Source organism: Cordyceps militaris (genome assembly GCF_000225605.1).
Source record: "Cordyceps militaris CM01 unplaced genomic scaffold CCM_S00004, whole genome shotgun sequence".
Classification (NCBI taxonomy): Eukaryota; Fungi; Ascomycota; class Sordariomycetes; order Hypocreales; family Cordycipitaceae; genus Cordyceps; species Cordyceps militaris.
Genome location: NW_006271972.1, coordinates 1891289 through 1911556, shown reverse-complemented (window position 1 = coordinate 1911556; position 20268 = coordinate 1891289). Strand labels below are relative to the sequence as shown.

General features: G+C 53.2%; 5 protein-coding genes across 5 annotated transcripts; 2 read left to right on the top strand and 3 right to left on the bottom strand.

Annotated features, from left to right (window-relative positions):
* Nucleotides 1–3639: 3639 nt before the first annotated feature.
* CCM_05607 (uncharacterized protein) lies at nt 3640–4644 on the bottom strand (the record flags this gene model as incomplete). Its single annotated transcript, XM_006670751.1, has 2 exons — nt 3640–4393; nt 4490–4644. The coding sequence occupies 2 exons, from the start codon at nt 4642–4644 to the stop codon at nt 3640–3642; spliced, it is 909 nt and encodes a 302-aa protein (XP_006670814.1).
* A 4077-nt stretch (nt 4645–8721) lies between these two features.
* CCM_05606 (uncharacterized protein) lies at nt 8722–10274 on the top strand (the record flags this gene model as incomplete). The annotated part of the gene is made up of 6 exons (XM_006670750.1): nt 8722–8883; nt 8935–9042; nt 9107–9403; nt 9462–9550; nt 9601–9668; nt 9721–10274. 6 exons carry the CDS (start codon nt 8722–8724, stop codon nt 10272–10274), a joined length of 1278 nt encoding a protein of 425 aa, XP_006670813.1.
* A 1680-nt stretch (nt 10275–11954) lies between these two features.
* CCM_05605 (RNA polymerase III Rpc4) lies at nt 11955–13982 on the bottom strand (the record flags this gene model as incomplete). Its single annotated transcript, XM_006670749.1, has 3 exons — nt 11955–12181; nt 12306–13493; nt 13547–13982. The coding sequence occupies 3 exons, from the start codon at nt 13980–13982 to the stop codon at nt 11955–11957; spliced, it is 1851 nt and encodes a 616-aa protein (XP_006670812.1).
* A 419-nt stretch (nt 13983–14401) lies between these two features.
* On the bottom strand, nt 14402–15385 carry CCM_05604 (urease accessory protein UreD; the record flags this gene model as incomplete). The annotated part of the gene is made up of 1 exon (XM_006670748.1): nt 14402–15385. The coding sequence occupies one exon, from the start codon at nt 15383–15385 to the stop codon at nt 14402–14404; it is 984 nt and encodes a 327-aa protein (XP_006670811.1).
* Nucleotides 15386–17388: 2003 nt separating this feature from the next.
* On the top strand, nt 17389–19417 carry CCM_05603 (siderophore iron transporter; the record flags this gene model as incomplete). Its single annotated transcript, XM_006670747.1, has 3 exons — nt 17389–17651; nt 17720–18007; nt 18148–19417. The coding sequence occupies 3 exons, from the start codon at nt 17389–17391 to the stop codon at nt 19415–19417; spliced, it is 1821 nt and encodes a 606-aa protein (XP_006670810.1).
* Between the last annotated feature and the right edge of the window lie 851 nt (nt 19418–20268).

Sequence of the window (20268 nt, the reverse complement as noted above, 5' to 3'; positions counted from 1 at the left end):
GCGAAAAAAAAACAGAGAGTATTCTGATACTTGCTTGGACAGTGTACGCTCTGGTCAGCGCACGATATTTTGTCGGAGACGCGCGCATGCCTAATGCGCGCGCACTGAGCTGTGGAACGATAAGAAGGAAGAAGATAGGGACGCCGCCGGTGGTTACGCCCGGTTTGTGTTGCGTGTGTTTTCTCCTTTTCATTCGTGGTTTTTTTTTATATCTGTGCGAAATTATCTCAAAGGGAGAGATTATTTTACCTGAGGCTTCGGGTTGGCGGTTCCTGCAATTTTGTTTCTTGGTTTTTGTGCCTTTTTGTCGTCATTTTATCCTCCTTTTTCTTCGCTTCTCTTGTTTGTCTGTGTTTCTTTTCTTTTGCCTCTTCAATCAGTGTTGATTGCGTACGCTTATTTTAGTCACTTTTTGCTCTCTTGTTGCTATCCTTGTTTTTTAACCGAACTTTTTTAACTATCGAAGCCCTTTTGCATGTGTTTTCGTGTGCGACTTGGCCAATTTCGTTTCTCAAAAAAAAAAGGGCTGGAGGCGGATGTGATGCGCGCTTTCTTATGTACTGGAGGCTACTATCTACGGATTTCTGTTAATTCTCCTATTATCTACGATTTCTCATCCCTGCATCGGTCGTGATGAAGCAAGTTGTGCGAGACACGGTATGTACTGGTTCTATCTTAGTGTGCGCACCGCCACGCCGACACACAATGGCAGTTGGTCGTTTCTCCCGTGCGCGTGCCAAATGAAAAATCTAAATTAGCACTATCCGATGCGCCCGCTCTATGCGACACCATTTTCACACCTAGAATGCATGCGCCGACGTGGCGTGGTGGTGTTGTTCCTTGCGGCGCAAAAAAAAAGATAAACAACACATATCTGACCACCGTTTTTTGGGGGGGGGGCGTTGTATCGGCGCGAGATTTAACCCGCCCGGCACTTCTTTTTTGTTTTTACCACAACGAGAGCGGGGTTCCCTCAACCGCGGGGCTCGTTACGGTTCCCCCGCACACAGGACAAGCCTACCCTGGAAGCTTTTTGGTTTCTGTTTTGGGCGGCTTGATCCGGGAAGCGTTATCGTTATCAACAAGATGGTGGGGGCCGGTGGATTCTATGGAATTGCCAAATCGGGAAATCACGTGGAATGTCACGCCGCTCGATTGTGTTTTGGGATGCTACGTCATTTTTGCGATGGTGGGTCCTCCCCGCGCTACTGCCCGTTTTGGACCCAAAAATGGGGTTTGGACAAGGGTGTAGGGTAGCTATATCCTTGGAGAAGCTGAGGAGCAAGGACGGGGAGGTTAGAGAAGGGATGGAAAGGCCGCAAAGAGGATTGATGTGGCTGTGATGGTGGTGGATGAATTTGGTGTTGCTTGGGAAGCGTGGTTTGTGAATTTGGGGGCTGAGGACCAATCCTTCTGGATAGAGATACGGATCCGGATGTTACGGGATTATAAGCAAGACCACGAAGAAAAAAATACCAGGACGTGTTACTTTTTGAAGAGAAAATGGATACCGAGGAATATCGAACAAGTAAACTATGAACCTGTCGCACAGTTTCGCAGCCACAACAGCAAATTGCGAGGGAATCGTAACAGAAGAATCGCTGATACACTTGCACGATGATGCGGGCAATCGACACTCGTCAACCGAGTCGCGAAAGCATGCTCCTGTATATCACACATGACGTACGAAACGCAATCCCTAGAAGCCCAAGTAAGGTTAGCCGATTAAAGTGTGTCTCATCATCTTTTTGTTAACGGCTGCTTCACCAGTCCACAGGAGCTTGCCTTTGTACGGTCCGATTTGCCAACATAAAGCTCTGATAAATTTCTTTACCGGAACAAATTGAAGCTTTTCCAAAAGAAGTTGACAGCTTCCAGTGAGAATTATCGTGACAACGTTAATGGAATAGTTCTGACTTTCTCCCCACTAGAACGAGCCCGTGGCAGGTTTTCCGCCCTCCCCGCGCCATCGATTTTCTCTCCGGGAAAGCGAGTGTCTAGACGCGGCGTCAAAAGACCTGAAAGACGCGGAGAGGGCAGAGAAGGGGGAGACTTCACCGAGACTGCTGCGTCTCCCTTGCTAGACAAAAAAGCTCCTTGGACCGCAGCAAGCTCACGACGCAGCCGCACGCCGAAGTACAAACCAGCTGGATCTGGTCCTCGACATGGCCAAAGCTTACTATTCCTCTGCCAAACAAATCGATTTTTCGCTGCGGAATCACCACTCGAACGCCTTATGGATGTCGTCCTCGTCCACCGCGATGGGATGCGCCGCGCGCGATCACGACCTCTTTGCGACACCGCTCCCCTGTGTCGCTTATTTCTTGAAAGAAACAAGGTATCGCCAATTTTTTTCCTCTCAATCCATTCCATGTTTTGCATCATACGAGGCCCTCGAGATATGAGTGATGCTCGCATGGTGCCTGTGCTTTAGTCTCTCTCGTCGACTACGGCCGTGGCGTGTGCTGGCCTGAGAAGATGCGCGGGTGCGAAATGTAATGGTTGAACCCTTCCCCCGCGTCGACGACAGCGGGTCGGCTTCCGTGGCGGAGAGAGGAATGATGCAGGTGCGGGATCAGATAACAAGACTTTTGCTCTAGATGGCCGCGCTGGGGGGGCGGCCAACGGGAGCCGAAAGCAGCTTCGGGGGGGGGTGACCAAGATCTTGCGGCAAAGCGGTTCAACTTTGCGCAACAATTTTTTTCTTACTCGCTCCGCGTAATGAGTTTTGCGAGGCAAGACGATGTTGTAAAGACTGTGGAAGCGACTTACTTCTGGCCTATGAAGTGGTGGCCTGTAAAGGTTGGCCGCCTGACCCGGATGCGACGTCTTCTCGCAATGTCAAGTACACACCGGGCGCCCAAAGCCGAAACAAGCGACTTGCTACAATATACCTACTCCCGTGCAATTATCTAATAAAAAAATAAATTGCATATACCCCTTGCCACTAGGGCAGTGATGGAGCTGGATCCCGCGGCGAGCGTCCAAGGCGTACTGTGTCTATCAAACGTGTCAAACTCATTCCCTCCTCCACGCAATGCTACCCGTGAGGTATCCGTGAGTTTTAGATTGCATTTGCCGGAGCCGGTTTGAATGCCCATCTTCTTGGGCCATTGCATGGACCATGTGTGGTGTCTTTGCCAAGACTTCAAGTCGGCCAACGTGACTGAAACCTCCACGAGACAAGTCCTTGACTCGACATTCGGCAGTTCTAGAAACACGAAAAGAACCATCACGCTACTTGGTGGAAGCAAAAAAAAACCCATGCTGAAGAAAACCGCACGGGGATCTTCACTGATCCTAGTCCATGTCCTGCCTGCAACACAGCCGCGGGCGGGGCAGAGTCTCGCACGTGCTACTACAACGCTGCAGGCGGACAGAGAAATAGTGATATATTATAGTTCATCCGTAGGAAGACAATGCAACGTTCACGGGTGACATACTGCCAAGAGGGGGGTCGCCAAAGTCACGATCGAGAAAGCATTCCTAGGCTGCGAACTTGCTTGCTCAGTTGAGTCATGATGTGTGTCATTATATACGAGATAGTATGTACTTGGTCAAGGTATATAAGATAGACAAGAAAAACCAAAACCTTGGCCTGGTCTGTAGGCTGAGCAGATGGATGATGCGGCCGGCGCCTCACTGTAAACGCAGCTCGTCAAGCACACGTCGCACAAGGCCAGCAACCTGTGCGCCGTCCTGCCACACAAAGTCATGCTCGCCATGCAAGTCGTTGACAACCGTGGGCTGGAACCCGTCGACTCTGAGCTTCTCCGCCATGGCCTCCGTCTCGGCTAGGTCGAGCAGGCCGTCGGTGGGCGAGATGGCGAGCCAAAGCGGCGTGCCGCGAGAGAGGAGGGGTTGCTCGAAAGAGTTGCAGTACTGCGCTGGAGAGGCCCTCGCCCAAACATCCTCGTCTTCGCCAAAGGCATTACTGATGAAGCTGGCGTAGTTACCGTCGTAGCGGCGATTCAAATTAACGAGATCGTAGATGCCAGAGACGCCAATAATGGCGGCAGGCTTGGGAAGAGGGACGGAAGACGGCAGCTGCCATTGCGCACTGCTCATGAGCAACTGGAAAGCCAACATGGCGCCGGCCGAATGACCGATCATAATGTACTTGTTACCAAGGTCGAATCGTTGACTGAGAAAGTCCATGGCCGAGCGCACATCGTGAACGTGGTCCGGGTGCTGGGCGATGCGTTGCTCCGAAGACGGCGTCTCGTCGACGCATTGCGGGAACTCTTCCTGGTACGGCGATAGGCGGTAGTCTATGCTCATGAATCCACGAACCGTCTCCGGAAGGTTGCCCGCCGTCATTAGATGCCTGATGGACGGAGCGAAATCTGTCGGTTTGTTGCGAGGATCTCGCCATGCCCCACCGTGGATGAATCTTAGGCACAAGTTAGCACAGACATTTTGAAGATGTTGCTGCGATGAGCTCTTGCAACGGTCCGGCAAAAAGTACAAGAGCACCGCAGATACGTACATGAGCCAGTAGACAGCATTTGGGTTGGCAGGCCTGCGCTGCTCCCAGACACCTATTCGGTGGAGATTGTGCTTGCCATAGCGAAGATAGGAAAATTCAAGGTCCGGGGCATTGTCACGGATGCCTCCAGCCCTATGGCCTTTGCCAATACCCATGCTTGTCGTCTAGGGATTGGCGGGACAGGTCCTTTTCTGCACGATAACTCGGTCCGTGCTGAATTGAAATCAGGAGGCTGGAAGCCAGCACGCGATGGGGAGTTGTAGCGGATTGGATGAATGCAGTCCGATGACTCTGTTTGGTACTTTTGTGGCGACCACGGTGGGCGTGCGGGCCTGAGTCATTTGACGATGAAAGACGTCAGAGCGCACGGCTGTCGCGATAGAGCATCGGGTAAGAGGAAGACGGTAGTTATTGGAGTAAAGAGGGGGAGAGATGAAGAATCAAGAAGTAGAAAGAAAGAAGAAATGTGCCTCAGATGATCGAGTGACAGCGCCGGAGTAGAAGTGGGTGTTACTCTGGACGGCTACGGCGTGGTCGGAAGGACACTGACGCGGGCATGACGATATCGGTAGCAAGAGCGGGCAGGTGTGGAAAAAGAGTGGCAGAAGCCAGCAGCCAGCAGCCAGCAGCCAGCAGCCAGCAGGACGCAAGTGGACAAGAGCGTTTGATTAGGACGCCGTTGAACACGATGTGGTGGGCAATACACACTTTGCTAGTCCACGCCCCGAACTTTTGAGGAGAAGCGGCGCGTGACCTGTCGATAGAGGGAAGGGGGGAAGGAGGGAAGTCGGCCCCGAAGCATTGTCGTACGTAAAGCAAATAGTGGATGGCCTTTGTCACACTCGTTTCCTCGGAATATGTACCAGCGTCACTGGCATCCTTATGCCAAATCACTTTGGGTTTGAGCAGCGGATTTCAACTAGCCATGGCGCTGAGGCTAGTCTGAAGCCACGCGAGCTATTTCGCTCGACTATAAGTACGCTAGCTGGCTGGCCAAAGTCTACAATAGATTAGCAAGTCGGCTCTAATCCACCTGCTGGCCAAGTTGTCGATAATCTGAAGGCTGTTGCAGGGGTTCCACATGGTAACAGCCTGACCTGGCCTCGGTAGATGCGTCCTTTGGGCCTGGAGAGTTCGCTGGAGCTAGATTAGTAACTACAGGTACTAAGGTATGGTAGAGCGGATGGTGCTCGATCTGATGTCGTTGGCTGCGATTGGGGCCTACCTAAACTACAACGGCGCTGCGTAGGTAGGTTACAACCCGGAGACGCTTAGATGGGGCTTCCAGCTTTAGAGCCAAGGGACGCAGTTTCGTGTTCCATTGTACCAGGGCCGCTTGGCGTTTGGGGAACTTGTTTGGCTGTTTGGATGATGCTGATTAAAGACGAATTTGATGACCGAGGATTGGAGGGCGAGACAATGGCAGACAATCCACTGATTGATTAGGGCTTTGCCACAGGGGCTCATAGCGGACGTTCGGCGCCTCTTCGGGCCTTGTTTCAGCGCTCTTGGCCGCCGCCGCCGAGCATTATAGCGCTGTAGGCCACTGTCACTGCGGCACCTCAGCAGCGGCCCTTTTTGCCGGCCCAGTGCCCAGTGACTGTTGGTCGCCGTTTGTCATGGCTCAATTCAACCTCGACAAGGCATCTCCCTGCCTGTAACAAGAGAAGTTGCATGCTCGAGTTTCATCGCAAAATACCAGACTTGCATCACATACAGAACCCCATTGCCTTTCGTCAACTCAACGCAACATGCACCACCAGCTGGAATGCAGCGCGTCCGCGGGTCTTTGGAACAGGAGCAACTCAGGCACTCTGTACCGACGCCGGCAGCATGACCATAACCGGCCGGGTATGCTCATGTCGATATCGGCACAAAACGTGGGTCGTTGGCCAACTATTCGCTCGGGATGGACACGATGCGCAGTCTGTGCAAAAGTCCGTGTACGCCACTCCCGGCGCACACAAGGGCATCGAGCGCGTTATCGAGATGGTTGAGGCATAATAAGGGAGAGCCCGATGTCGAATCGCAGATGACGACGGAGCACCCCAAACGGATACCATATTATCCCCAAGAAAAGAGCAAAGGTGCTCGGTTGCCCTGCGATGAAAAACGATAGAAAACAGCGCAACAGGCCACTCACTCACTAAAATGTGATGTCGCTTGCCCTCGGTGATCAAACAACCCTGCCAGCTGCTCACGGCTCGTTTCTGCAACCTCGCACCTATTTTCGACAGTCTGTGCGCCTGCGAGCCTCAGTCCACTCTGGCACCTCTGAGATTTTAATGGACACATCCCCTGCGCTGCTACAGATGCATCCTGTCAAGTTGTCTCACCTGTCAAGCTCCGAGCTGACCGACACCCCTGCCATGTTGTGCGATGCAGAAGAACCAGCCGGTGGCACAATAGGACCTCCGTGCAACTAATCATCACAACAGTCGACTGGGGCCTGACGACCACCGCCGTCTTTACCGTTCCGCTTGATGTATACCCACTGCCATTCTACTAGCTGGTTGCTGGGTTTTCATCGACCAAGCCTGGTGCCGTATTTGAGCAATAGTCTCGTCTAGGGACGGAGGCGTGGGCCAATTTTTCAAGCCTCTCATCACGGGTTGCGGAGCCGCCCATGGGCAATCTGGATAGTGAAAACGCCCTACCAAAATCTTATCGCTCGGGACATGGGACGCCGAAAGTGGCTGGCAGTGACCGTCTGCGACTGGTTTGCTGTCAATGACCTCACATCACCAGTATTGGTATTATTAGACTGCACCACACAATTGGCAGCATCCACTGTCAATTCTTCTAGTTAGGCTGAATTACATGCAGTTCCCGGCACACCCAACCCAGCCAACCCAGAGAGCCAGATACCTTCCTGGTCCACCTGGTTCTGGTCTGCAGACGCTGGCTTGAACTGTTGCGTTGGTTAAGTTGCTCTTGTACTTTCCTTGAGGCCATACGGAGTACAGACAAAACATTTCGTCGCAAGAACCAACAAGCTGTCAACGAGACATTGGCGCACCTTGAGTCAGTGTGCTGCAGTTGCCTCAACTAGCACGCCCATTCGGCGACAGAGTTTCAGCCAGGCGTCCTCGGTGGACCGAAGCTAACTGGGAAGCAAGTTGCAACCTGCATCTTTCGTCCCACTATGATGGAACCTTGCGGCTCCCCTACATAGTAGGCCTGTCGCACGCTACCTTCGCCTACGCACCACCCTTGTTCTCACAGACAACCGGCCAATTCCGCGATCAAGGTTTCGAGGTGCATGTGCTCTCATATTGGCAAGTTCAATGCATTGACATCAAGGCTCTAGCGTATCGATTGATGTGCTCAATGCATCCTTCTAGCGTGTAGATTGCCCCCCAAGAAGGGAAATAACTACACCTCGACGTCTGTGGCCAGCCGGGCTGTCCTGATGGTTCCCTGATGGTTGCCATTCAGTCGCCATCAGTTGCGACGTTGAAGACTGGTGGCGTTATTCGGCATAGGATACGTGCGTTTCACTTACCAACTAACGATTATTGCACAAAGGACCTCCATTCATGCCAAAGCCACACGACTCAGGAACCGCGGCACCGCCGTCGAAGGACGAGCTACGTTTCAACAACCTTTTTCCAAATGAGGGTGTGTCAAGGCCGCCACACTCTTATTCCCTGTAGGTGACCCCTGTGAGAGATGGACTCTCCTCCCCCATATTACCAAGCTGTGGCACTCAGTAGTGAGAACCGCAATGGGGCGGATCCCTCCCATCCTGCATCCACATGCCTGCGCGGCCTGCATTGAATAATAAAAAGACAGGGTGGAAGCCGAAAATCAAGAAGAAGAAAAACGACTGGGTGACTGTACTGTGCCACATAGTACCGCCATATCAATCTTTTCTTCTCTCCGGGCCTTTGCCTTGTCACTCATCCTCGTACCAGGACACAAGCGCCGTACTACCGACGACTGTGATAAAGTTATCAAGCCACATTACCAGTACACGGGCACCGATGCATTGATTCAAGCCTGCCAAGCTTTAGCGCTATTCTGTCTCTGCTTCCCGTCTCCTATCGCTGGCTATGACGGCCCGCAACTCTATATAGAAACCACCCTCGCCATCTTTCCCACACCCTGCCGTCTCGTCTCGTCTCTTCCAAAAGCCTCGCCAAAACTCGTCGTCGACCACAGCGCGCACCCGCGCGGTTGCCAGTCCCATCGCCTTTGAGACGCAGAGCAGCGCAATTATACATTTCACCATGGCCGAAGTCGATCTTGACGAATACAATGGCGGCCGCTTGGTCGGCGCCACCATTGCCCTACTAGCTCTGAGTTGGATCACTATTGGTCTGCGCACATATACCCGAGCCGTGATCATGAGGAGTTTTCAGTCCGATGACTGGTTAATGCTGGTGGCTCAGGTTGGTGCCTTGTTCTGATCAATGGACTGTATGCCGCTGACACGAGCGCAGATCATCTTCACAGCACTCTGCGCATGCATCTTCGAAGGTGTGCGCAGAGGCATGGGGCGACACAACGCAGCTATCAAGACAGATGATGATAGAGTTGCTGCACTCATGGTATTAACCCCAACCCAATTCCATTGCCCGCTGGACTTGGCTAATATGACCCCCTTACCTATAGTGGCAAGCCATTGCGACGATTGCCTACATCTTGTCCATGATGTTCGTCAAACTCAGCATCGGTGTCTTCCTTCTTCGATTATCCGCCAGGAAGGTGTACAGCATCATCATCAAAATCAGTCTCATCGTCGTCACCCTATATACCCTGGGCGTCTTTTTCTGGGATGTTTTCCAGTGCATGCCCGTCGCCAAACAGTGGGATTACCGAATCATGGAGGGCCATTGCGCCAGTGGGCAGGACATTATCAATGCCGCCTACGCCATTAGTGTCCTCACTGTTGTTTCGGATTGGTTCTACGTACGTGATGCACCGCCTTTCCTGAGGCACGTTTGCCCTGCTGACTGACACTGTGTAGGCTCTGCTGCCCATCCCCATGCTGTGGAACGTCAAGATGACCAAGCAGGCCAAGGTCACCGTTGTTCTCATTCTGGGCCTTGGTATTTTGTGAGTACAAGTGCTGCTATACATATGACGTCTTACTAACAGTTGCGCAGCGCGAGCATTGCTACACTGATTCGTGTCAAGTTCTTGGCTGGTCTGACGGAAACGGACGATCTTCTCTGTAAGTGATGCGACGTGGCCACCCGTCAGCCGTGATGCTAATACGGCGGCAGTTTCTGCGACTGATGCCTTGCTTTGGAGCATGGTCGAGCCTGGCGTGGCAATCATCGCCTCGAGTCTCGCCACCATCCGGCCCTTGCTACGCGTTCTCAAGATTCGCGGGTTTGAATCAACACACCGGACACCATCGACGGGCCTGTCGGGCAAGAGCAAGAAGCAGAGCTCCATGCCAGGATATGGACCCAACGACGTCTCACTCCACCGCGTCACCGTTGTCGACTCGGAAAGCCGCAGCGAGGCGATGGCATATGACGAGTACCATCGCCACGCGGCCGGGCTCTCGTCTCATCCGCCTCCTCTCGACTTTAATCCAGATCCGGTGCTGGGAAACAAGGTCAGCATCTCGGCCGGCGGTGGCAACCACACTCGGGTACGGGACGACTCCAAGAGTGAAATGTACATTATCGAGGGCAAAATGGTGTCCCCGACCTGGGGCCCGCGCGAGTACCCGCCCTCGGACAGATCTCTGGAGGACATTAGCGCCCTGGAGGAGCAAAGTCAAGAACTCGGTCATGGCTCTTCTAGTGGACAGGCCCGCCGACGATGAAATTAATTCCATGTTGTACAATCCACTTTGCACGGCGCACACATTTTGAAACCCTTTTACAGTATATACGACACGGAGTACTAGCCTTGTTTCCCTATCAAGACGGAACGGGTTCGCGGTTATGATGACCCAGGAATGATCTTTGCATGTTATTGCGGATACAGAAATTTTGTTTTTACACGTACTATAACAGCCAGCCTCTTATTTCAGCGGCTTGACTATTTACAGATAGATCGGTATTCAATATCCATACCGGATGATTTGCAGCGCATTGCATGACATGGGCGTTGCACAGCCTGTCGGGCATCACCTCTTCACAATGACACAGGTTTGCTGACCAGTCGTCCCATCAGCGGTGTCGGCATCTGCTCTCCGGCTACACATGTACCATTCCTTAAAACATGAAAGCTCGCATACTGGGGGGGTGTTTTTTCGGGCCATCGTGAAACGAAACCACCACATTTCTCAAACCAGCGCATTGTTACAGAAACCATAGGGTCCCGGATAGCTGGGTACCAACCCGGCCGTATAATGGGAACCCGTATTACTCAGTATTGTTACAGATACCATGCGAGTCCCCGATAGCTGGGTACAGTGCAAGCAGCCCCCCCCCCCCGGCCGTATTGAAGAAGACGATGGTGAAATCGTAAGATGGTGGGAAAAATGGTAACTGGCGATTCATCTATGAGAAACCGGACGTGGGGATTGGCCGGAACCTGGATCCCAGAGAGGAGGGGCGGGGACCTATAATGCGATGTTTTTTTTACTGATGAAAGATGGGATCCTGTGCCGATTTCCTTCAGGGCAACATCTCTTGGCGGAATTGCGCACGCAGGACCAGGTTGTTTAAGCGAGGTCCAGAGAAGCCTTCCCCCTGCTGAGGTCTAGAAGAAATGTCAAAAAACCCCTGCCGGTGAAGAAGCCACCCATCTCCACAACGCGCCGAACAGACTAGCAGAGGCTATTAGTGGGAACTGGAAAACTGACAGGCCGTCTCTTGAACAAGTATAGAATTGGGTCTGGTCATATCGTGTGTGTCCATGTCTGTAACTACTTGTCCCTGCCGTTTGGTTTGTGGAAGGGAAGAAAAGAAAAGAAGGGATAAAAAGAACAGCGCTAGAATAAAAAAAAGAAAAGAGGATCGCGGCACCAAACGGCCTCTCATGCAAGAACCCTGACAATAAATGGAAAATCCACACTCCCAAAGACTGATTTTGCCCAGTTGCCTATCTGAGTGCCCATCACCTCCCTATGCAGGTATATTTGGGACCCCGACTTTATTTTCCCAACTTCCTTTTTAATAAGTAAAAGTTGACAGAAGCACAAACTTGATAGGTGACAAGCACCAAGAGCAAGGATATACAGGACGGACCGCGGAGAATTTTCCCTTTTTGGATCGATATATACGGGGGAGGCGGCGCAATGCCGCGCCCTGCCCCCGGCCGGCGCCTCAACTGGACCAAGGCTGAAAAAAAAAAAAGAAGAAAGACAGCGTCTCCACGTGTGAAACGGCGTTGCCACTTGAAGATGTTGCTCCGCTCTTTTTTTTTGTTCGTGTGTGTGTGTCCTATGCAAAGGGGCGCTTTTGTTGCCTGTCGGTTCGCCATTCGTAGTCTAGAACGTCTGAGATGCGCGCCGTTTTCCCCAGCTTTTCCCCCTTTTCTAGATGGTTTGACATGCCTAGTCGCTGGGATCCCAAACAGGGGAGCAGCCCTTAGTTATTAGGGCCGGTTCGTCTTTAATGCAAGCTGAAGCCCGGTTAATTCTTTCGGGGACAGGGGGGGCGAAAGGAACAAGATGGAGCGCAAATGGGGGTGGCGTTTGCGACGGCGGCGTCTTTTTACCAATAGACTGGGAAAGAGGGCTTGATTCCAACAGAGCGAGGATATCCGTCGCAAGGACTGCAACTGCAACACGAGGTCATTCAGAAGACACTACGAAACAAGTTGTTCCGAGGACAGGGGGGCCATCCAGTGTATTGGTGTTTGCCCGCCAAGGGTCTTTGGAAGGACCCCCTGTTTTACGCCTCACCCAGCTCCTCGGGCGTGACGTTCCAGTCCTCCTCGTCGCTCCAGACGGGCGCCACAGTGAAGCGGCCCATGATCTTGCCCATGCCCACGCAATCACCGCCCGTGGGGCGCGCCACCGCCGCTCCTCCGCCGCTGATAACGACGGGCTTCTCGTCGCTCTCCTCGACAATCACCGCCGTCGTCAGGAAGCTCATGCCCGCCGCCGGGCTCATCTCCAGCACGTGGCCGCCCCAGTCCAGTTCCACCTTGCCGGAGCGCCGCACGTTGATGCGCCCAATCATGCCGCCCTGCGACAGGAACTGCGACTTGAAGCCGTGTTTGCGCTCCGCCTCGGCCCGCTCCTCCGCCGTCTCCTCCTCCTCCTCGTCTTCCTCGTTGTATTGATCGCCGGTGAGATCAACGGCGCTGGCGGCGGGCACGTCGTCGAGGCTGTCCCTCGAGACTGGCTGCTCCTCCTTGACGCCCCCGGCCGGCGCCGCGCTCGTCTCCTTGAGCGGCGGCATCAGTGGCGGGAACTGGAAGAGGTACAGCCGGCCGTCCTTGTTGGCGAGTTCGGGCGCAGCGCCGTCGCCATCGACGGTGACGGCGCCGAGTTCGCGCGCGAGCAGGTCCAGGTCGGACTGGATCATCTTGCTCTCGGGATCCTGCGGTGGCGCCTTTTTGGTCTTGATTGTCGTCGTCTTGTCTTCCATCCTGGGCAGCGCCGCGAGGTCGACATCCATGACGTCGTCGTCGGCGCCGGGCTCCTCCTTGATCAGGCGCTTGGTATCCGTGCCCCAGACACCTTCCTCGGGTGGCACTTCCGGCGGCAGCGTCCCAGACTCGCCGTCGACCCAGAGACTTTCCTCCTCCCCGGTCGCGTTTTCTTTGGCTTCCAGTTCGGCCGTGGTGGCCACGACGATGCCCGCCTCCTTGTGCTCCTTGCGGTAGATGCCCATGGGCATCTTGGTCGAGTCCTTGGAGCTCAGCGCGACAATCATGGCCTCGTCCTCGCTGTCCATCTCCTCCTCGGGCGGCATAATGTGTAGTTTGTCGGCGTTGATTCGTGCTTCTCGGTAGACGTCGCGGCCTTGCGCAAAGTTGGCATTTTTGGAATCAGACTTCATTCCACGGCCGCCAAAGCCGCCACCCCCGATACCACCACCAGCACCACTGCCGCCAAACCACCCGCTGCCACCTCTACTCGTACCTGCCTCTTACGTTAGGTAATTGTCACGTAGTTGCGCTCCACTGAGAACTAACCTCCAAGACCTGAAGAGAATGGGCCACTGGCACCGGAAATGATGCGGCCAAAGCCGCCTCTCCCCATTGTATCACCGCGACTTCGCTTGCTGCGGAAGCGCGAGCGCCCGCGAGCTCTGCGCTCTTCCGCGGCACGCTCGCTTGCCTTCTTTTCTTCCTGCCGTGCCAGGCTGTCTCTCTCTGCCTCGTCTCGACGAACAATCTTTGGCCGGAATCTTCCTCCAGCGGGGGCTCGTGTAGTTCGCGTTGTGTCCGCGCGTCGCGCAGGTGTCGTCTCGCTCGACGAAGCTGCTGGGGCGTCGGTTGATGTGGTTACTGGTACTGGTGCTGGTGTTGGTGCTGGTGCTTCCGCAGGCACGTCGGCTGCTGGTCGTTGGGTGCCGCCCCTGGCCGCCCCTCTACGGGTGCCGCGCGCTGGTGCTCTCCCGCGAACCATGTTGGCGAGAGGGGTCGCAAAAGTATGAAGAAAAGTATGCCGTCAGTTAGTAGGCAGATAGCTGGGGAGGAAACTAATTGAAACTGGACGAAGCTTTGAAAATTTGGGCGGTGGAGTGAAGAGTTGGTGGGGCTCTAATTCTGCCGCTGAACATGGGTACTTATTAGGCTGCGTTGGTGGGCATCTACAGATTACAGTGGTCTATTCACAAGAAGATACAGTGATGTCAATGATGAATTGATCTGCGAGGCAAAATAAAAGAACTCAGTAGGCGCAGAGAGAGCGGAATGGCCTTTAAGACCAGTGAAACATGCAAGAATAAAAATAAAAATACAAATGCTCCATCCTTCTACCTATCTCTATCTCTAGCTATGTTGAGTTATTCCAGGTATTAGTAGGTGAAAGCGTACTGGAAGAGACTATCGAACACACATCAAGGCATCTTGTCCAAAATTTTCTTCAATGCTACCTTCTCTGATGAGCATCGAGCCTATCCATTCCCGGCCAGCCTCTATGGCTGTGGCGGCGAACTTGACCACGACACAGCCACGGACATTGGCAGCCGACCACCATATGCCTTCCACCGCCTCCATGTCAAGTCTCCAACTGCGCCATCCCTCGAATTCCGTCATGTTGTCGTCTGCCGCTTGGCGGGCTTCGGCTGTGCGAAAGTCTCTCGAGCCCAGTCGCGGAAGAGCGGCAAACTCGGCGAGAAAAAAGTCACCAAGAGACTTCATCAGCTCTCCCCGGAGAACAAGTGTGCCAAAGAGGCCCATCTTGTGCATGACTTCGCGTAAGGGGCCGTCGCTCGAGGAGCCGCCATCGCCAGCGAGAATGACCTTGTCTCGCACCAACAGTCTGTCTTTCCCCTCATCGTCCTGAAGCCACACCTCGTTGCGGCCCGTCCACTGAAAAAAGCTCCAATTCTCGCCTCTTGCGGTTCGTCCTTGGGTGACCCAATCTAGTAAGCAGAGGGATGCACCTGGCCGAGTTTTGAAAATCTGCGTCTGGGAGTAGACGCTGTCCTCAAACGGCTGCACCGGGTCCGGAAGAAGGCACATGGCACCGCTGGCTTCAATCTCAATGCGCATGACCTGACTTGTCACGACGGAGCGCGAGGGAGATTTGAACACTTTTGTGTGCCCTTGAGTAACGAGACTGAGTCGTGAGTCCTTTTTGACCTTGACGGAAAGGTCAACCGAGTCACCACCGACCAGGCCTCCGCCGTAGGAGAGCAGAAAGATGAGAACACTTTTCTGACTGCTGGAAGGGGATGGCGAGATGAGCTTGAGAGGGTATTGATATTGCATCACTTCGAGTCCTGTGCCGCCAGATGGTAGTGGCCCAGCCACGATGCTACCCCCTCCGGCCGTGGGCGTTGACTTGGGAAACGGCGAGGCCATGTTGACGGGGCGCCTGCATCCGCCGAATTTAGAATACCATCAGATCAACGATAAAATATACAAGTGAATGGTTCCATGCGATCAAGGCATGGCTGTTGGTGATGATGGTGTAAATGCAACACTGAGGCTGTTGGGTGAGGCTCGCTGGCGATGTTGGCCTTATCAGCGGGGCCGGCACACCTATTGAGACTGGCGCGCCAACCCAAGGTGAAGAATCCAGCACCACGCAAGAAAGGAGGCCAAGACAGCTTGCGAGGACATAAACAGCCATTTTCAAATACAAGACAGGGAATCATCTGTCTCTCTAGCGCGTCTTTCTCCTTACTGAGCTTTTGAGTCTTCTCTCTATGTGCGGCGCCTCTCAACCACACCGGACATGTGCCTTGTAGAATGGAGCCCCATACTTGGTCTCGTGCAGGAGGTACTCGGAATGTTCGATTTTGAGACGAGGACGAAATGATAGGCTTTGTATTGGAGCACATCGCGCTATTTCCGGGCTGCTAAAAAGCGCCATCGTCAAGTACGGCCAGCCTTTCTTGATCTGCGGTAGGAGGCCCGCGGAGGGCGAGGTCTAGGCACTTAACGCGATGGCAGTGCCGACCATCCATCCACTCAACGAGAGGAAGTGGAAATGAAAAGAGGAGAAAAAAGGAAGCTGCGTTGAGAGAAAAGCGTAGCGAATTGCTCGATTCGACATGGATTGCCAAGCACGCTTTTCCAGCACTGCCACTGATTATATCCGAAGTCGGAACGGGTTCGAAATTGAACTGAAATTGTTGCAGAGCCGCTACCGAGGTCGACCTTTTCTAATATTGAGCCCATGTCGCTAGAAGAATGATTCCCGGTGTCGGCGGTAAGCAAGCCCAAGGATACATCGTCGTCGATCAGCCGGACAGGCTGGATCTAGCGTCGGTCTCGCCGTGTCTTGTAGACATGTGGCTATATCCTTTTTTCGACTACTGTTTGTCGGCACTTTTGAAGTAGAAACCCCCGGAACAGGAGGAAACTCGGAGTTTCTGCTTGGTGAAAGAGGAGACGGGCAGGTGCTGTTGCAGTCATCAGACTGGCGCGCGCATAGCCGCAGTTTGGTTGCATTGTCGCAGATTCTCGCCATGTAGCTACTGCGTCCAAAGGGTCCAGGGGTGTGTAAGTAACTAGTTGGGGGAATAGACAATATTGGCAGGCGGAGCCGAGAATGCAGCCTTCTCGGAGGACCTACTCGGAGGACCTGCTCGGAGATGCCCCAAAAATTCCATTGATTCTTCCATGGTCCGAGAGCGCAGGCGAAATTCAGCACATAGACTCAGATCTGATAAGATCATCTGATAACAAAGCAATGCTGCCTAGTCTGATCAGGCACTCAAGCTCAGCTGTTTGCGTGCGGCATTTTCACCCGACATGCTGCAGAATCCCTGCGCATTTCTACATGCTGCATAGTAGCTATTTGCTTGGCATTTGTGTGGCGCTCCATTCTTTGTGGTTTTGTGCACCGGAACTTCGTCCAAGTGGGATGGTGTGTCAATATCGTGCCACGGTACTTGCGTCAACGCCAGGGTGGCGAGCCTGATTTCGGCTTTGGCCGAACCTTGGCGAGTTCTTACTGCTGCAACGGGGTAACTACAGCAGTACCGACTATCGGAAGAAATACTCTTCCGGTCATCTGTCCGTCCATGTCGTTGAAGTGCCATGGGTGAGGTGGGCGATTGCCAGGTGTTAACTACCCGATGATGATCTGCGACAGGGCCGAGACTCCCACCGGCCGGTGGCAAGCAACTAGCTACTATGCGAGCCATTTCGGCAAGGAAACCCGTTGTGCCTACACCCTACATCTGCAGCTACTTTATTATGCCTACGCCCCAATAACTCGGCCGTAAAAACACGACTCTGTCAGTTTTTTTGGTCTGCACACGACGTGGACGCGTTCAAAAAGCAGTAACAAAAACGAAAAGTGCTTTTGGAATATCGCCAAGAAATTTTTTCTGCTGCTAGTGTTTTAAATAAAGATGCCGTTTCCAACAGAGATCTTGGTTCCGCCCAAGATCTGGTCTACCAAAGACGGCCTGTCGTCAGCCACCGTGTCCCCAGTGCCCCCGGTGCCGCATCCGCAAGATCAAGCGCCGAAAACAAACGAGCACCGCGTCGTTGAAAATACCGACGTGGACAGCCGCTATCAGACGGACGATGACGATACTCAGAAAGGTGTCGAGGAGGCAGAAGCTAGCCTCCAAGTTTGGAGTCCCTCTCACATCTACCTCGCATGGGGCTTGTAAGTTTATTGCCCAGAATCTACCAGAAAGAAGAAGCAGGACTGTGTTGCTGATTTGGACGTGGCAGCATCTGGCTTGTGTATTTCGTAGACTCGATGCATTCTTCAATGGGCTTCAGTCTCACCGCATACGTCACGAGTTCATTTTCCAAGCACGGCCTTACAGCCACCACTGGCGTTTTTTCGCAGCTGATTGGTGCGCTGATCAAGCTGCCGCTGGCCAAGATCCTCGACATTTGGGGCCGTCCTCAGGGCGTGGCGCTGACTGTGTTCTTCATGGTCATCGGTCTGATCATGATGGCGGCATGCCAGAATGTCGAGACGTATGCAGCCGCACAGGTCTTCTACTGGGTTGGGTAAGTCACCATGCCTGTAGTCTGCAAGACTCGAGAGATTTGCCATCTCAATTCATATGCATTTACCATTCTTTGCCTTTCTTCCCCGCGACTACCTCTGATCGAGAGTGCTGGCTAATCAGGCCTCGTTCGACTCGCAGCTTCAACGGCATAGGGTACAGCTTGCAAGTCTTCACCGCCGACACTTCAGCGCTCAAGAATCGCGCCTTTGTCTTTGCCTTTATCAACACGCCCTTTATCATTTCAACACCAACTAGCGGCTACGCAGCAGACGGGTTCCTCAACCTCGGCCCGCAAGGTTGGCGATGGGCCTTTGGTGCTTTCAGCATCATTGTCCCCGTTGTCGTATCGCCCATCTTCTTCTTGTTTCTATACAACCACCGCAAGGCCAAGAGAATTGGAGTGCTGCCCCCGAGGCAGCCTAGCGGACGCACTCTGCTGCAATCCCTCAAATACTATACCATTCAGTTTGATGTCGTCGGGATTCTACTCGCCTTGGCCGGCATGGCGCTATTCTTGATCCCGTTTAACATTTACTCTTACCAGAAAGAGGGATGGCGCTCTCCAATGATCATATGCATGCTCGTCTTTGGCGTCGTGATCCTGGTCTTGTTTGCTCTTTACGAAAAGTTCCTTGCTCCTGTCAAGTTCATTCCGTTTGAGCTCCTTGTGGACCGCACTATTATAGGCGCATGCTTGACAGTCTCCCTCTCCTTCATCTCCTTCTATATCTGGTCAGCCTTTTTCTCCTCGTTCCTGCAGGTCGTCACCGGGGCATCCATTGTGCAGGCCACATGGGTAGGCCGCATCTACAACCTTGGGAGCTGTTTTTGGGGACTGATTGTCGGTGTGCTCATTCGCTGGACCGGACGCTTCAAGTGGCTCTCGTTTTACTTTGGTGCGCCTTTGCAGATCCTCGGCGTTGGTCTCATGATCTACTTCCGGCAACCCGGCCGATCTCTTGGGTATATCGTCATGGCGCAGGTCTTCATCTCCATTGCAGGCGGAACTCTGGTCATTTGTGAGCAGATTGCCATCATGGCCGCTGTTGCTCACAAGCATGTCGCTGTTGCCCTGGCACTGCTTGCCATGTTCTCTTCGATTGGCGGCGCCATTGGCAGCACCGTCTCTGCGGCCATCTGGACCGGTGTCTTTCCACAAAAGCTCGAGGAATATCTTCCGGAAGAGGCAAAACAGAATGCCACCATGATCATTGCGAGCTTGCCTGTTCAGCTGTCGTATCCTGTCGGATCTGCGGTCAGGGTGGCTATTGAGAAGGCGTATGGTGATGCGCAGAGAATTATGATGATTTCCGCGACTTGCATCTTGATCGGTACCATCTTTACAGTTGCCATGTGGCGCGATTTGAAGGTCAAGGACTTTGAGCACAGGCCTGCTGTCAGAAGATGAGTGCTTGCTCCGGCCGTCTTTGAAGGGGAAGTTATCGCTCGGCAGACGAGGTCTGGGCGCAATTTTCTCGGTCCTAGTTCTGAATTTGTCTATTTGCCATGTTAACTCTGGATAACAATTTGAGTAGGCGTAAGAATGGCTTCCGTTTGACTTCGAGGGCCTCTTGGTGTGACGATCCGACGGACAGGTGAGCTCGCTGGCGATGGATAAAATAAGAACCTCAGACAGTAATAGTAGTAGACTAGAGATCCTATACCTTTTTCCGAAAAAAAAAAAAAACGAATTCCTTTATAAATCAGTAACAGTACCTGGCTTGCTCGCGGGCGTACAGTACGAATAGTCCGAGACAAGCAGACTCTAATTGCTTATCTTTTGCAGCTGAGCCGCCCGCACGCGACCATATATCCCATTTTTTTTATACAAGAGCGCAATTTAAAGGCTGTAAATATGACTGATCGTTGTTCGGGAATAAATTACATTGGAACATGATGATTTGTTGGAAGCAATACCAAGGCGCCCCATTTTATGGATTGTCGCAAGCGAATCAAAAATCGTAGGCGAGGAACCGTGACCGTTAAGTGACGGTACCTTGGCTCGCGTAGTCTCTACTATGAGACTCATTGGTACCTATATAACCGCTAATCATCCGAAAGACCAGTAAGGATCGCTGCCCCACAAATAGCTGCCCCCCAGCTGGCGGGCAGTCCTGGCAGGTTAACGACTCCAAGACGCCAAACACGCGCCGCCGGTCGCAGCAAACATCCCGTCGCGCGCCTCGCGATCGCACTCTCTCTTTCCACGCTGCATCGACCTCTTCGCCGTGTCTGCCGAGCCGACACTGACAGAAGCTC